The sequence below is a fragment of the Oryzias latipes genome, chromosome 8, assembly GCF_002234675.1.
Source record: "Oryzias latipes chromosome 8, ASM223467v1".
Lineage (NCBI taxonomy): Eukaryota > Metazoa > Chordata > Actinopteri > Beloniformes > Adrianichthyidae > Oryzias > Oryzias latipes.
The window spans coordinates 2298580-2314692 of record NC_019866.2 but is presented as its reverse complement, the minus strand read 5'-3'; the positions used below and the strand labels follow the sequence as shown (position 1 = coordinate 2314692).

At 42.3% G+C, this 16113-nt stretch overlaps 2 protein-coding genes across 5 annotated transcripts in view; one reads left to right on the top strand and one right to left on the bottom strand.

Moving 5' to 3' along the window:
• Window positions 1-619: 619 nt before the first annotated feature.
• Window positions 620-6397, bottom strand: LOC111947729. Of its 2 annotated transcripts, XM_023957286.1 has the most exons (3): window positions 6322-6381; window positions 4964-5435; window positions 620-1174 (listed from the first exon to the last, which is right to left on the bottom strand). In XM_023957286.1, the coding sequence occupies exons 1-3, from the start codon at window positions 6332-6334 to the stop codon at window positions 700-702; spliced, it is 960 nt and encodes a 319-aa protein (XP_023813054.1). In that variant the 5' UTR covers window positions 6335-6381; the 3' UTR covers window positions 620-699. The 2 variants fall into 2 exon arrangements, with proteins under 2 accessions (XP_023813054.1, XP_023813053.1); XM_023957285.1 differs by lacking the exon at window positions 620-1174 and having other exon boundaries at window positions 2785-5435; window positions 6322-6397.
• LOC100049491 (xylosyltransferase 1) overlaps window positions 5238-16113 on the top strand; it is a 30150-nt gene continuing 19274 nt past the window's right edge. Inside the window, exon 1 of one of the 3 annotated variants that reach the window (XM_020705021.2) lies at window positions 5238-5319. In XM_020705021.2, the coding sequence (XP_020560680.2) occupies window positions 5308-5319 (12 nt within the window). In that variant the 5' untranslated portion in view covers window positions 5238-5307. Of the gene's footprint in view, window positions 5320-9104; window positions 10181-16113 lie in introns of those variants that run through there. The other 2 variants (XM_023957284.1, XM_023957283.1) reach the window with 2 other exon arrangements.

The window sequence follows — 16113 nt, the reverse complement described above, 5'->3', positions numbered from 1 at the left end:
AGCGACCTGCTAAACCATTTCTTCTCTTCTCTCTGGTGGCAGAGGGAGAAACATCTCTAGAAGATCTGTGAAAGCTTTGGTCAGAACTTCTGGTTTTTGTTTGGGGGGGGGGGTTGATATTTGCACAGCCAGCGTTTCACTGTTGGGTGTTTCTCCAGAATGTTAGGGATTCTTTCCCTGTAGCTCAGAGACCTTGAGGCGTCTGTCAGAGTGAGTTCCCCGTTCAGGTTCTGCTTTGAGATCTGCTTTTCCAGATCTTCTCATAAACTCCAGGAGGGTGGAATCAAAGTTCCAGGCACAGACGTTGGCTTTAACACTCCAGCTACCTGCTGACGTTCACTCCTTACCCTGCTCTGTGAGGAGGAGGGGAGAAGGTTTCCAGGTCCTTCAGGATCCACCAGCAGTGACGTCTATCTGTGGTGGAGCTGTGAGAAAGTTCTGTACGAGTGAGGAGGACCCAGAAATGCTGCAGATGATTGTTTCTTTAACTGGACACAAGCCTGAACTACCAAACAGGAGTGGTGCTGTTGTCATGGCAATGGTGTGATGTTACGATTCTCGTTATGTTTTTTTTCTCCTTCATTAGCACCCCGTCTTTTGTAAATCAAGTTTGCACTGACACGGGTAGAAAATATGTTTATTTGTTTTCCAAAACAGTGAAATCCCGTTTGAACGGCGATGATTGGCCTCCGCTCACATTTATTCATCGGGGTACGGCTGGAATGGCAGCAGCTGCGGTTTGATGAGAGCCAGGATGTGGATGCGACAGGGATCCCAGATGCAGTTCTCCTCCAGGCCGCTCCTCACCATCCCACAGTTGGGCGGCACCCAGGCGCTGTCGAACCCATGAGAGCTCCAGGTCTTCTGCAGGGGGTGGTTCTGCTTACTGATTACGATGACACGTCCCACGTTGACCTTCACTTTGATGATGATCCTGTCCTCGTCGGGATGGTCGATGGGATATCGTCTGGCTTTTTCCAGGTCCCTGCTGAGGTAGACCCCCGCACCCAGCATACCATCTTTAGAGCGCTGAAAACCACTGGCCCTGATGCTCTCAGCGCTCGCCCGGGTTGTGCCGTGGTACATGACGTAGGTACGGCCGTTTTGGGGCTCGTCGGTATTAAGGCGAAAGACCCCATCAGGCAGGAAATCATCCTCAGCCCACTGATATCTACTCATGCTGGTGTCGAGTTTTCAGCTAAAACCACAGAAACACAAAAAAACATCAGCAGCAATTCAACAAAAGTGAAACACAAAGCAAAAAAACAAAAACTCAGGTGCAGCAGGTGGAGCGCCGGCGCTGCAGTCTGTCAACTGAGGACCAAGAAAGCCACAAAGACAGACTTTCATTTGGGCACATTTCCTCCCCCTGTTCGGTTCTGACCTAAAGTTCTGCCACACAGACTCCTCCTGCTGGTCACCGTGGTTGACTTTGTTTTTCACGCTCTCCTAACTACACCTCCACCTGTGGGTGTGGGAGCTCCTCCCACATCCTGCCAGTATCTTACATCCCCCTCCAGCCGTTGACACTTCTGTTTTTTGTCGGCTGTTTTTTTTTGTCCCTGATTACGATTTACTGTACTCTGTTTCCTTGGTGCGTCGCTCTGCTTAATCTGCCTCAATCTGGATCCCAGACTCTGGATTTCCGTCCTAATTCCTCAACTTGAACCGCTGAGGAGGCTCTGGATTCCCCCGACATCATCTCTCCAGCATGCTCCTCTTCCAGGGGGATCTCCCTCTTCTGTTGCAGTGTTTTCAGTGCGGAGCTGCACATTTATGAAATGCTTTCTTCTGGTCACTATTCACTCATTGAGATCTCCTGATGAATTAAAAATATATATTCCTGTGTGCACTGTGTGGATTCAAATAGGATCTGACAAAAATATAAGTCCTAAACCACTGAGCCAAGGCCGCGCCATCAAAACTTCTATAAAACACTTGTTACATCTTACATTTCCACAACAAAAGCTGACTTTGACCTTCAGTTTCAGCTCAAATTTACCAACTCTGAGGCAAAAACTTTCTCCTGAGTGAAAAAGACACAACATCCGTTTTTGAAAACAGGCCTCAGTAAAGAAAAAGAGCCTAAACTAATCTGCAGCCAACAGAGTCTGCTGCTCGCTGGAGAAAAGACTCATGGGTAATTTTTTACAAAGTGAAAAGAATCAAACCTGGAATGAGTGCGGTGTAGTTGTGAGTTCAGCTCAGCGTCAAAGGAAAGTCTGGTTGTTGCTGAGCTGCTTTGAGGTTTTCCTCCTTGCACTTTCATTTCTGATAAGGGTAAATGTTGGGTGGAGCAGTAAGGTGGGTGGGGCAAAAGTTACACGTCTGTTCAGACCAGGAAACAAAACCTGCAGATTTAAATATACCAAAAAACAAATCATTTAGTCTGTGGTTGAGCCTCAAACATCAGTGTTAGTGCTTTAGAGCAGACTGACAATCTGAGTGACACGTGAAGTCATTATGAAATTCATTATGAAATTTCAATTTGGGGCATTATGAAATTTAAAGATTTAGTCTCCTAAAAGCTTAAATGTCTATGTCAGCAGTTTTTTTTCACACTTTGAACAAAAAAAACATTCTGGCGTTCCACCTGAAGTTTTTCATTGAACCCCACACAAACAGCACCACTGATTTTGACACACATTGAGCTGGTTTTCAAATTCAAAATGACTTTATTGAGCCTCATAAGGAATTGAACAAACTACATGTGATTGTTGGAGAAAAGTGTCAGGAGAAAAGTGTCAGTCAAAAAAGTTAAACAATTGTGAAATCCACTAAATATGAACAGATGCTTTGTTTTATTTGATATCACAATTGACCCCCTTTAACAGTTATGTGATATAAGTTTCTCTCAGAAATGAAAAACTTCATGTTTATAATTGTCTGACCAATAATTACCGTCACATGACACAAACACCATGATATTTAGTTCTATAATAATCATTTTTCTGCAGAACCTAAAAAGAAGCAAAAATACTGATAGTTGAAGAAAACAAGACGAATCACTTTAATCTGTGTCAACAATCAGAAGAAGAACCATCAGCGCTGGGTTCAGCTAAGGCTGCTGGAGAAGCGGATCAGTCCCTCAGTCAGCGTTGAACCGAGCGACAGAATCAACTGCTGCCTGAAGGCGAGGATCAGGATTTCCATTTGCCTGTCCCAAGTCTGGTTTAAAGCAGAGGGCTGAATCAGACGGAGGCCTCCGCGGTAAAACTGAGGGCCAAATGACATTTAGATCTGGGAGGAGGGATTCTATGTATATGAGAACAGGAATGAGTGACTCCTCCCCCATGGCGTTCCAAACAGGAAGTACTCACTGGATCCAAAAGAGCCACAATCCTAAAGACTTCAATAGAGAAAGAAACAGCTGTGAGTCAGTCATTCTATTGGTCAAAATAGTCATTTTTGCTCAGATATCTTTTTTTGAGCATGTTCTTTATAATCCTCATTTTTTTCTCTTTTCTGTAGCTCAAGTCATAAACTGACCAATCAGATGCCTCAATTAAAGTAGGTGGAGCCTGCTGGCTCATGTTCCAAACGTTTGATTGACAGATACTGTGTTTTTTTAGTCAGCTTTCAAGTAGTAGGCTCACTCCTGATTGGTAATAGAGGTTGCCATAGACACAATGACTCAGACCGACTCGGACCAATCACTGCTCACTGATGACATATGGCTCCAACATGGCGACTAACGCATTTCAAAATAGCGACGACAGAACAGACTTGATTTGGTTGGAGTTAGAGGTAAACCGTTTTCTGTGGATGACGTCACACTCGTTGCTACAGTTACCAGACTCAGTCCGTAGAAGGGTCTCCTGGTAGCAGCCAAAGGGAAGTTCTTCCTTTTGCTGGAGCCTATCCCAAGTATTGTTGAGCAAAGGCGGGGAACACCCTGGACAGTCACACACTCACATTCACGTCTAGGGGCAGTTTAGAGTCATCAACCAACCGATGGAGCATGTTGTTGGACTGTTGGAAGTGCCTGCAGAAAACCCACACATGCATGAGGAGAACATGCAAACGCCACACAGAAAGGGCCAAGCCGGGATTTAAACCAAAACAAAAATACAACACCCCCTGCAGACAGGAAAACCTCAAACCACTTCATATAAATCTGACCAAAAACATAATGTGAGGGGACTCTTTTACCATTCTACTTTGGTCACAGTTCTTGCTCCTCTGCTGCTATTGGACTGAATGACGTTCAGAGCTTCCAGCCTGTTCTTATCCTGTTGTGGAGATTGAACAGTCACCTGCAACCTCGAAGAGCTGCTGTAAACCAAAGTCTGTGAGGAACCTACAGAAACAGGGCTCAAGACGGAACTCGGAAGAGGCTTGAGGCTGGGCAAGAGATGAGGCTCGGGAAGGGGCTCAAGACGGAGCTGGAGAAGAAGCTCAGAAAGGGGCTCGAGGTGAGACTCGAGATGGGGCTCGAGAAGAAGGTCGGGAAGAAGCTCGGGACAAGGCTCGAGTAAGGGCTCGAGAAGAGGCTCGAGAAGGGATCTGAGAAGAGGTTTGAGAAGAAGTTTGAGAAAGGATTAGAAAAGAGGCTAAAGAAGAGGCTCGAGAAGAGGCTCGAGAAGAGGCTCGAGAAGGGGCTTGAGAAAGGGCTAGAGAAAAGGCTAAAGGTGAAGTTAGAGAAGAGGCTAGAGAGGGGACTTGAGAAGAGGTTTGGGAAAGGATTAGAGAAGAGGCTAGAGAAGAGGTCTGAGAAAGGATTAGAGAAGAGGCTAAAGAAGAGGCTTGAGAAGAGGCTCGAGAAGAGGCTCGAGAAGGGGCTTGAGAAAGGGCTAGAGAAAAGGCTAAAGGTGAAGCTAGAGAAGAGGCTAGAGAGGGGACTTGAAAAGAGGTTTGGGAAAGGATTAGAGAAGAGGCTAGAGAAGAGGTCTGAGAAAGGATTAGAGAAGAGGCTAAAGAAGAGGCTTGAGAAGAGGTGAAAGAAGAAGATGCTTGCAGCAGCTGTGGTTTGATTAGTTCAAGGACTTCAATTCGACTGGGATCCCAGATGCAGTTCTCCTCCAGGCCGCTGTTCACCATCCCACAGTTGGGCGGCACCCAGGCGCTGTCGTACCCATGGGAGCTCCAGGTCTTCTGCAGGCGGTGGTTCTGGTGTCTGATTACGATGACGCGTCCCACGTTGACCTTCACTTTGATGATGACTTTGTCCTTTTCAGGATGGTTGATGGGATATCGTCTGGCTTTTTCCAGGTCCCTGCTGAGGTAGACCCCCGCACCCAGCATCCCACATGTGGACCGCAGAAAACCGTTGGCCTTGATCTTCTCAGCATTCGCCCGGGTGGTGCCATGGTACATGATGTAAGTACGACCATCATTAGGCTGAGGGGTGTCGAGGTGAAACAACCCTGGGAGCGGAACGCTGCTTTCAATCCACTGAAACTGGATTCCACTCATACTGGAGTCAGTCAGTTTTTCTGGTAGAACAACAACAGTAGAACAAAAATGTTTCGTGTTACTGCAGGACAAACAGCAAAGTTCAGTGTGGAAATCTGAGTTTCTTATTGGTTTCTTACTGGTTTCAGAAAACACTTTTGGTTTGTCAGAGTTACTGAACATGTAGTGAATTTGTCTGTCCTTTTGTGTTTTATTGATGCCTCAAAGACATTTGATAGAAGTAATCACACCAAGATTTTCCCAAAGATGATCAACCAGGCTAATTGTAAGAATGTTATCATACTGGTAAGCTAATTAGAAAAGTCAAGTTTTTCGTCTCCCTTAGGTGTGACTTCTTCAATCTCTATGTCGAGGAGTTATCAAAGGAATTAAATTCATGTAATACTGGATGTATGATTTGGAGTTTTAAAGTAAATGATTTGATGTATGCAGATGATGTAGTGGTTTTTAGCCACAAGAGCTGAACATGTCTGATTCTTTTATGATTTTAAAAAACAACGTTTATATAATGCTAATAAAAGTGCTCTGCTTCACACCAAGGATGGTGTGACATTGAATTTTCCTGCTTTTAAATTGTGCAATACTGAGCTTGATCTTTCTAACCACGTTTTTTTAAAACACAAAGTTAACTGCGTGAAAGTTTAAGGACTCAGAGTAAAGAAAAAAACAAAACAATTTTAAGCAGAACAAGTTTGTCAAAATGAAGAAGCAGCAGAGACACGAATCGCTGCTCCATCGCTGTCTGGGATGGAGCTCGAAGAGGACCAGAAGATTTGAAGTTCAGACACACTCTGTTTTTGATGTGTGGCAAAAAAAACGTCCAAAGTGTGTCGTTAGATTTAGATGACAAGATTCCCACCTAGTAAATATCTTATAGTTTCTATGGTGTCTATAGTGTTCACCTACCTGCTCGGATCATCAAATGCCTCTCGTTGTATATTTTTGTTTCACTTTTTCTTTCACTTTGACGTTTCTGTGTATTCTAGGGTGGGCGTGGCTTCGTCCATGATGGGTGGTATTTATGGAGGGACTTTCCTCTTTAGGTCACATGATTCTCTGACAAAAAAAGACTTCTTGATTATGAAGTGGGGTCAAACCTGATCAAATGTTTGTTTTGGAATGATGGCAGGAGTTGAAGGTGCTCCGCCCCCTTTACAGCCTATGGACAGTAACCTCCAGCAGACAAAAATAGACCCCCCCCCCTCATGTTTTCAGTTAGCTTCCTGAGCCAGAATGGCGACTTTTCTTTCATTTTTCTGCTCTGAGACTTAAAGAATGTCACAACTCCAAACAAGCCTTTTTGATCACTTCTTCCCTCTGATCTCTACAGAATTGCGGTTCACAGAAATGATCCAAATCTAGAACAGCAGCTTGACAGAACTCAGCGGGTTGAGAAGAAACCAGATGTTCCTGAACGCAACATCTGACTTTACACCGCTAAAGTCCTTTTGAAACGGTTCTGTGAACAGACTTAAGATGTAAAGCAGTTTATGCTGGGTTATGTGTTCATGAGCTTCAGCTTGACTATTATGGGATGGTGGGCGGACTTTGATCAGGCCTATGGAACAGAGAAAAGGTCAGTCTAGTTTAAAAAAGTCCTGTTTTACAACAGCTGTAAAAAATGTTGAAAGTTTCCTGATTCAGAAAGAAAAAATACACAATACACTATCACCTACACACGTAAAACACTCACATACAAAGACACACAAAACCACAATTATACGCGCTCAGGCAAAGACACAGAGACAGACATATATACACACACATATTAACACAAAAAGACACTATCTCTAGTACCTTTACACACACATACAAACAAACAAACAAACAGATACACCTAAACACACACACACAAAGACACACACATGCAAACACACACACCCCAAAATACACACACTTACATAAACTCACGCAGAGCACCAACAGACTTTATCCACGTTTATGACGGGATTTTCCATCTTTTTTTTCTTTGATCTAGTAAAAACGTATCCAAAAGTGTCTCAGGTCAGACCGCCTGTAACGTGAAAACTGTCTTTGTTTTCATTTGACATGAATGTCTGGTCTTCTTGTTCCTTTTACCGTCTCAGTAACAAAAGCACTGAGGGAGGGGGGGTCGGCCCGTGGACCGCCATCCACGTGAAAACAACCGGGCCGTCGTTTGAAAATGCATCTGACAGAAGGACGTTAAAAAGAACCTCACGTTCCTGTGAAAGTCAGAAAGTCCTGGGACTTCTTTCTTCACAAAAAGGAGCTGCTGGGACTCACTCCCCCCACCCCCCACCCCCGGTTGGTTTGTAGACCAACAAGAGGGCTTTCTAATGAGGCAGATTGTTCTTTGTGCACACCAACATGAAAAAAAAACAACTTTCCTAGAACTCATCATTGACATTTTGTTCTTTATAGCACAAAACAGCATATTTTATGGGAGAATTAAAGACACAGACTCTTTACAGTTAAAAAAAAAAACCCTCAAAGAATATTTAAACATCCACGTATCATCTCAGTAGGGAAAAAAGAGGAGACGTCCTGCAGCAGCTGAGGACTGAAGCTCTTCTCAAAAATAAGAAGATTAAAGTTTGCAGACAAAGTCTGCATGAAAATGCTTCAAAAATGAGGCTGAAGACTGAATCATAAACACATGCCCTTTATATTTAAAAGACAGAGCATGCAAACTCCACCCAGAAAGGTCCCAGTAGGGATTTTAACCAGGACCTCTCAGTGTGAGGTAACCACTACACCACTGACACACTGTGTTCAATGTGGTGTTTTCCAATGGGTGACACTGGAATGAGTTAGAGAACGAACCAAAAGCGATCGGCAGCAGAAAGACGCTTATCGATCCTTCTGGCTTTGGCTCAACTGAAATCTCTTTAAAGCAAAACAGATTGGAATTCAGGAAATTCCTCTTTTCATTTCTGTGAATTTATACAGAAACAAAGACAGGTTAAATCTGTTTCCACTGCAAAACAAAATGCTTTATTTCATAGGTTTTTAACCCATTTTATCCACATTTTGTATCCAAAATGGGCCTTAATAATAATTAAAAGGTGAGTACCTCGAGTTTCTGATGTTTTATGTGAGACAGTCGATCATTTCACAACTTTTAATTAATTTTAATGATCATGTGAAGAAAAGGAGAAGTTGATGTTGGTGTGACGGTCAATAACTTATATCACCTAAAAAAAATAAAATTCTGTTCACTTTATAAAAAAATTTATCAACAAAACAAAGTTTTAAACCTGAGAAAAGAAAAACAACCAAAACTATAAATAAACAAAAACTAGAAACAAACATAAACAACAGAAGAAGTAAAATTATTTACTTATTAGTAACAATTTATTGACTTAATTGATTTTTATTCCTGTGATCGAACCAGATAGATCTGTCTGAGGATAATTTTTAATGAAATTGGCCCCATACTTTTGTAAAATTGTTTTTAAAATAAATTTTAAAAAAACCCCAGCTGTAAATCAATAATGAAAAGTACTGTATGGATTGACACACAGTAGGTTCAAGTGCATTTTGACGACACAGGCCAAACCATACAGTGTGCCAGAATGTTCTAACATTGTTCCCTTTGGATTGTTTTGATGTGGAAAAACAACACAGGAAAACAACAAATGGATTTGATATTCATTCTTGTTTACTTGTTTGTTTGTACACATATATAGTTTACACTTGATTATGTTGTAAGAAATCCAAGGAATCTGGAAAACTTCACCTTCACTGTTTAGTACCAGGTATTTTTTCTCTGAGTCTCACTGGTTAAACTTTTGGATAAAGTTTGATTAATTGGATCATTCCAAATAAATCAAAATAGACTATAAACTGTTAAAACAAATCGTTACAGTTCTAATTTTTAAAGGTTGTTTTAATTTGGTGTTGAAATTAGTGGCAGCAATAAATGAAAAATGAATCAAATGATCTAAAACATCAACAATTCTCACAGTTCAAATGAAGAAAAAATGTTGTTTCGTACTTTAAACACTAGGTGGCGCCAAAAACAAATAAATTAGCATTTAATCAATTTTTATTATTGACCTGGTGATTATGGAATGTAATTGTGTTTCCATTGTGCGACTGCAGCTCAAACGTGTTTTTCCTGACAGTCATGAGCTGTTTGAGGAGGACTAGACTATAATCTGATGTAAAAAGCTGTTTTTGTTCTTCAGTGTTGGTTTGAAATTTTCTACAACCAAAGATCCCGGTTAAAGTCAACCGCTGGAACCAGTCCTGCCCCTTCCGGAGGCCGGACAGGGCGCCACCACGGACTGTGTTGGAAGGCCAAACCCCTCGGTATCCAAACGTGTCCTGTGAACGGCCACGTGGGGGCCCCTGCGCGCCCCCCGCCGCCTCTAGAGCTCTCCTCTTTTCAGGCCGCTGCCAAATTCCCTCCTCCTCCTCCGCCTCGTCCCTCCTCCTCCTGCATGCAGCCCCTCTCGGGGCAGCATTCTCACCCCGCTGTCTGGGCGCCGCGGACGCAGGCGCAGACATGAACCCGTGCGCCCGCAGGCTGGCCCGGCGGCCGCGCTCCGCGCTGCTGCTGCTCGCCGCCGTGGCCGTCCTGCTGGTCCAGACCCTCATCGTGTGGAACTTCAGCAGCCTGGACTCCGCTGGTGGGGATGGGGGCTCCAGGAGCCGGGAGAAGAGGGGGGAGCGCGCGGCGGGGCTCCACAAAGACAACCGGGAGTCCCCGCGGAGGGGGCCACAGGGAGGGGGCTACCCGCCGCCCGGGAAGGCGGCGGCGCGCCACAAGCTGCAGGCGGTGAGTCTGACTCCTGATTCCGCCTCATGGTTCCACGCTGGAGGACCGTTCCGGAGAGGGGTTGGCAGCAGAGCTGGGGATGCTGCGCGAGCCTTACGCGCGCGCATCTTTCACGTGTCGGCACGCTGGATTTGATTTAAAACCCAAAATGTGGCTCATTGTGGGAGCTGTCACGGCGTGTAATCGGACTGTGACAGATTAGCTCGGCTATACGGACGGGTGGTGCAGTGTTTGCCTCGATTGAGGAGAACAAGCGCGAGCTTGTGAGGCGGAGGAGCGGGGACGGACGTGGCACGTGCGCGCGGACACATTAACGTCTCTCCGCGGCAGCCTGTCATTATTTCATTGCACTTAGCTGCTCAGAAATCCCGTCTGCATCCAGGTGTTCTCGTGTTGTTTGGACATGAACGCGCGCGTGAGCAGAGGTGCGGGGATGCTCTGTCATCACGCAGCTCTGTCATCTGCTGCTCCAGGAGGTGGAGAGGAGAAGCGGAGGAGACAAAGTTTGGCCTGAAAAATGGCAACTTCCACTTCAACCCTAAGAAAATCCACATTTTCACTCCTGAAAGTCTTTTAAAACCTCAAGCATTTTGTCTAAAAACATTTTAAACCAGACACAAGATCAGCGTTAAAAAACAAACTTTAGAAAAATGTTTGCAGCAAATTGATTTTTGTGATGCAGAATTTTTCAGATCAACTGTAAAGAGAGTAAAGCATTCCTAAAAAGAAGAAACAAGCGCTAAATTACATAACGTACTGGGAAAAAAAGTATGAAATATAATTTTTTAAAACAAAAATGTAAACAAAAACATATGTATTTAGCATGAAAGCACAAACTTTTAATGATAAATTAAAGCACATGCACTTGTGTAATTGCAAAGTTATATAATAGTTGTTAAATGATCAATCTTTTGAACGAAATAATGATTCTTAAGATCCACAAATCCATTTTTATTTAAAGTAATTTATTCAAGCAGAGTTACTTTTTAGTTCAATTCAGTTGTGTTGCTAAAAAAAACTGGTTATAGATGGAGATTTGAAGAATAAGTCAACATTTAATTGAACGTTGTAAATCTAATTTTGATACTTTGGCCAAAAGAAGCTTCAAAAAGCTGAAATCAAAGTAAAAAGTCACGGCAGGAAAGTTCTTACTGGAACTAGAAAAACATTAAAAGGAGGAAGAGGATTTCCCCTCTGCAGTTTGATTGACATGTCTGCGCTCAGCATGAAGCTGCAGCAGCTGCTTAATCCGACTGAGACTGAAATAAACACGTTGTTGTTTGGAGGGTATCCTTTACAAACAACCTGGTTCTTCTTCCAGCATGTATTAAAAAATCCTCCAGAGGACTTGAGGAAAAAAGCAGCAGCTGTCATCAAACTGCAAAGTTAAAGACCTGCTCCAATAAAAAACGTGATTTTTTAACATGTTCTATGGCATTTTTCTCATGATGGAGGACATTAATGTATAAAATTAAGATTAAAATAGCATTTCAGAGCATTTCTTCATTCAATTCGTTGTGGATCAGGACCAGGTAAAAATATACACTTTAAAAAAGCTTGTAGGTGTGAAGTACAAATACTACGGCAAGCCACAAGCTCTCTGCTCCGCTCCATTCCGATTCGATAATGCTCGCCATTTCTTTCACACATATCATGTTGGTTTGGGGGTGTCTGTAAGCTAGCAGGAAAACATGAAAACAGAGGGATGATGGGAGGTGGGAGCAGGCTTACTCTTCCACAACACCCCCCCTGGCGAATTTCTAATAAACTCCTGCTGCTCTGCAGAAAAACAGCACAGGTTTTTTTTTAGATTTTGGTCAAAAGCAACAAAATTGTAACTAAAAGACCACCAGGAACGCTTTGGAAATAGATGATTCTAGTGGGAAAAGTATGTTTTTTTTTTAAATGATAAGAGAGAATGAATCCTTTAAAGGAAAGTATCTTTAAAGGTAAGATACGAGGCGGCGCTCAGGACTTGGTGATCCTCGAAGCTCTGCTGAGCGGACAGTACCGTTCTTTGTTCTGATCTTAAGAGTTTAATTTAAAAAAAGAGGCATGTAGGGAAAGACGAGGTCAGAGAGTGAACAAAAGAACGACGGACAGGAGCATCCAAAAGAAGGACAGAGGCTGCGGAAAGCGGATTCCAAAAGAAATGGAGATCACGCACAGCTATGACGATGTTCTATGAAAACAGGAAGTTGTCATGCCTGGTTCCTGTCTAGAAAAGTCAAATGGTCAGAGTGGAGCTCCTCACGTCACAGTGATTTGTGTAAACCTAAATGAGACGAACACACTGCCCAAAGAGGAGGATTTTGGTTGCCGTGCCGACAGCTCATCCGCACCGGAGATGCCGGCTCCATGAAGGTGCCAGTTCCTCCGTTAACAATGGCCTCAGCTCAGCTGGAGGACGACTGGAGGGGTTTCTGTCTGCAGTGGGGAGGAGAATCACATTTTCTGGCGTCTGCAGCGGCGTCACGTTTGTATCGACGCCCTGCCTGCTGTCATCGCTCTCACAGAACTTTAATGAGGTTTTTGCATAATTAAACATTTGTCTTTACTTTTCTTGCATAATTTGGCTCCTGCTTTCTAAATAAATAGCACTTCAAGTCATTTAAGTCTTTGAATTTCTATAATTTCAGCCAGAATTTTATGTTTAATATGTTTTATCATAAGTGTCAGCATATTATTAAGTCTGTTTGTCATTTATGTGAAGGAATTTGAAAGATTGTATTTTCATGGGCCTCATGACTTCTCCTACTAAAGACATTTTTGTCATTGGGTGGAGTAGATTTTGCAGCCTTAATGATCATATTTACCCGATTTTTGCTTCCTTTCATCTGTTTTACGTCATTTTAGAGTTTTTTTTTTTTTTTTTAGCTTTTAGCAGTTCAACATCCAGGAGTCGACTGTTGCATCTCATGGTTAGAAAAAGGCTGCTGTCACCATTTCTAAGGCTACCTTTTTGGAAGTATTAGTACTCCGGTACCTCACTCTAATGTGAAGGATAATAGCTTTTGACTGGCGCTTTACTGCTGCCTTGTGGACGGTCTGTACAAACTGTGAGAGTGTTTATTGACTGGAATGTCATCCGGCTTTCATTAAAAGCTCCTTTGAAGGAGCTCGGTTGATGCTCAAACAGCTTCTGTAAACAGAAACGTCCCGTCCTCGTATGTGGGACAGGTTTTGGTTCTGTGGTCGGAAGTGGATTCTGTCAGGACAGAGAGACCTGATGAAGTCGGGCGGAGAGGAGGCGGATCTTTGGCTTCATGGTTGTCGCCGTCACGGGGAAATTATTCCAACTGAACCAAAAACACTAAAACAAACAGAACCAGATAGAAGAATTTTTATTCTCAAACACTGGATAACAAACAGAAGGACGGGAAGAAACGTCGCCATGGAAATGACCTCCAACGTGAAACAAAATGTTTCCGTCAGACCTCGTCGTCTCTGAACCAATCACATCAAAGACGTGGGAATAACGCCGACTCGCCATTAAAATTGTTTTTACTCGAGATCTAATGTGAACGTTTTAAAGAAAGTTTTGAAATTTTTGGTTTAAAACTAAAATGATTCTCCTCTGTTTGTAAAGCTTTCCCAGCAGCCTTTTAATTATTTATTCATTCTGATCTGTTTGTAGATAAAATCCAAACATCTATGTCGTTTTCCAGAACTTCATTAGAAAGGCGCCTCTGAGTTGTGGGCGGACTTTTGGCACGGAGCAACCCCGGCCCCCCTTCCCGTTACTGAGAGCTCAGAGCAGCGTGTTTTCTACGTCACAAACACAATCTTTTTTAAACTTTTCTTTTTAATCTGCTCCTGATTTACAAGGATTTGAATAATAAAACTCTCAAAAATACAAATTTGAGTTTAATTTTCTTTATAAATGTCCTCCAACATGAGAAAAATACCACAAGAACACGTTAAAAAGACCATTTTCACCAGAGTGAGTGTTTAATTGGTTTATGAAGTCTTTTTTTATATTGTTTTGACTTTTTTGTGAATTTATGCAGTTTTTACACTTTTGATCTTAGTTATTAAATAAAAAAAGGTTTGATCTGAATGTTTGCAGTAAAAAAAACGACAATATTTAGGACTCGGTACACTACAGTTTCAGATTTCTTGTCGAAATAATGTGTCATAAAATGAAAAAACATCAGTAAAAAAGAAGCTGGGCTTCTACTAAAAACATAAATATGAAGCATTGTCAGAAAAAAAAGGTTTTAAAGGTCTGTGATTAGAGCAAATTGGACAGTTGTTAGAAAATGCTGAAAAATGCCTCAAACGCTTTAGCGGGTTTCTAATGCTGCAAATGTTTGTGACCCAGAAGAACAAAAGGTTTTTCATCCAAAAACGGAGCGTTTTCACCTCAGGATTTAATCGACTGCATTAGTTGAAAAACTCAATACTTCATGTTGTGGTCCTGGAAAAAGTAGAACCGTATGCAGAAATCCAACTTATGAATATTTTTGTAGGCAGCAGATATGCTAAAAGATGATGTCTGCTGTGAGTCTCTGCACTTTGAGGAGAACTGAAGCTTTTATTGTGAAGGTACGGTAATTTATAAATGCACATTTCTCTGAAGTATTGATCATTTTGTTGTTTATGTTAAAATGACAACAAACACATCGTCTGATCTTATCTGTTGTGGTCTTATAAGAACAATAAAGAAAAGTCTGAACATAGATTCAGATTTGACTTTATTCCTATAAACCTCATAGATGAGTGTGTAAAGTCTGTGAACTGTGATCAGATTAGGAGATTTTCTCCGATCATCCTGCTCTGATGGGATTTGGACTTTCTAGTGCAGTTTGGCCAATAATCCTTAAATAATATGTGTGTTTTTGAGGATCAGGAAGGTGATTAAACGGTTTGAAAGAAAGTTCTTCGGGAACTTTAGCGGCTCTTAGCTGAGCGGATCTATCAGGTGGAGAAATGACCAGATAAAAACCACAAGACATGCGAGCAAAGATGGTTTTGTGTTTCAGAGAGACGCTGCTCCATCCGGTTCTGTCAGAAAGTTCCGTCTTTTGGTTCTGTTCAGATCTAGACCTGCTTGGACCTGCTGTGGACTTGTATGGAAGTCAAGGTTTTTGGAGTATTTGTAATGCTGTTTGGAAAAACGATTCAAGCTGCTTTGAACTTCTTTCAGTCAGATTTAGGATTAGATTTAAACTACCAGGATCAAAAGATAACCATCTGAATAAGACTTGTGGTTCTGGCTTTAGGTTTGGGCTTGTTCTGCCGCTGATCTTTTAGTCCGGAACCTCCTGGTGTCAGGGATGAAGAATCAGAAAGAAGCAGTTGGCTTGGAAATGTGGATTACTTTCTGGAATTCTGTTTGTGGTGTTATTAGCGATTTATCATGGAGGTTAAAGCCAGAGAGCGGTTTTATGTGGATTTTTCCTTTGAGATAATTCTCACTAAATCTGGCATATATGCTGAAATCCCTGTAATCCTTCAGTTTCCTGTTTCAGCCACATTTCACAGAGGCAGCTGACCTTTGTAATTGTCCCTGTAGCTTATTCTCGCTCCATCTGGCTCCGTTTTTTCCTTTGTCTCTCTGTCTGAGCCCAAGAGCTTTTTCTTCTTTTCTTTTTTTTTTACATTTCTTTCTATCATATGACAGTGTTTTTCAACCTTTTTTGAGCCACGCCACACTTTAACCTTGACAAAAATCCCACGGCACACCAGCATCCAAAAATTCACAAAAATAAGGAGAAACTCATAGTCTGCATTGATCTACAGTCCCTCACATGAATTTTTGTGATAATTGTGGCAGAAAAAGCTGGAAGCTGCAGCAGTTTTTTCTAAAAGATGTAACAAAAGTTAAGTTAGAAGATTTAAAAACTGTTTGTGCGTTCCTTGTTGTTTCAAGAAGGCACAATAGTGGGAGATGGTTGAAACACACTAATATAAGACTGGGGTCTTCAGCT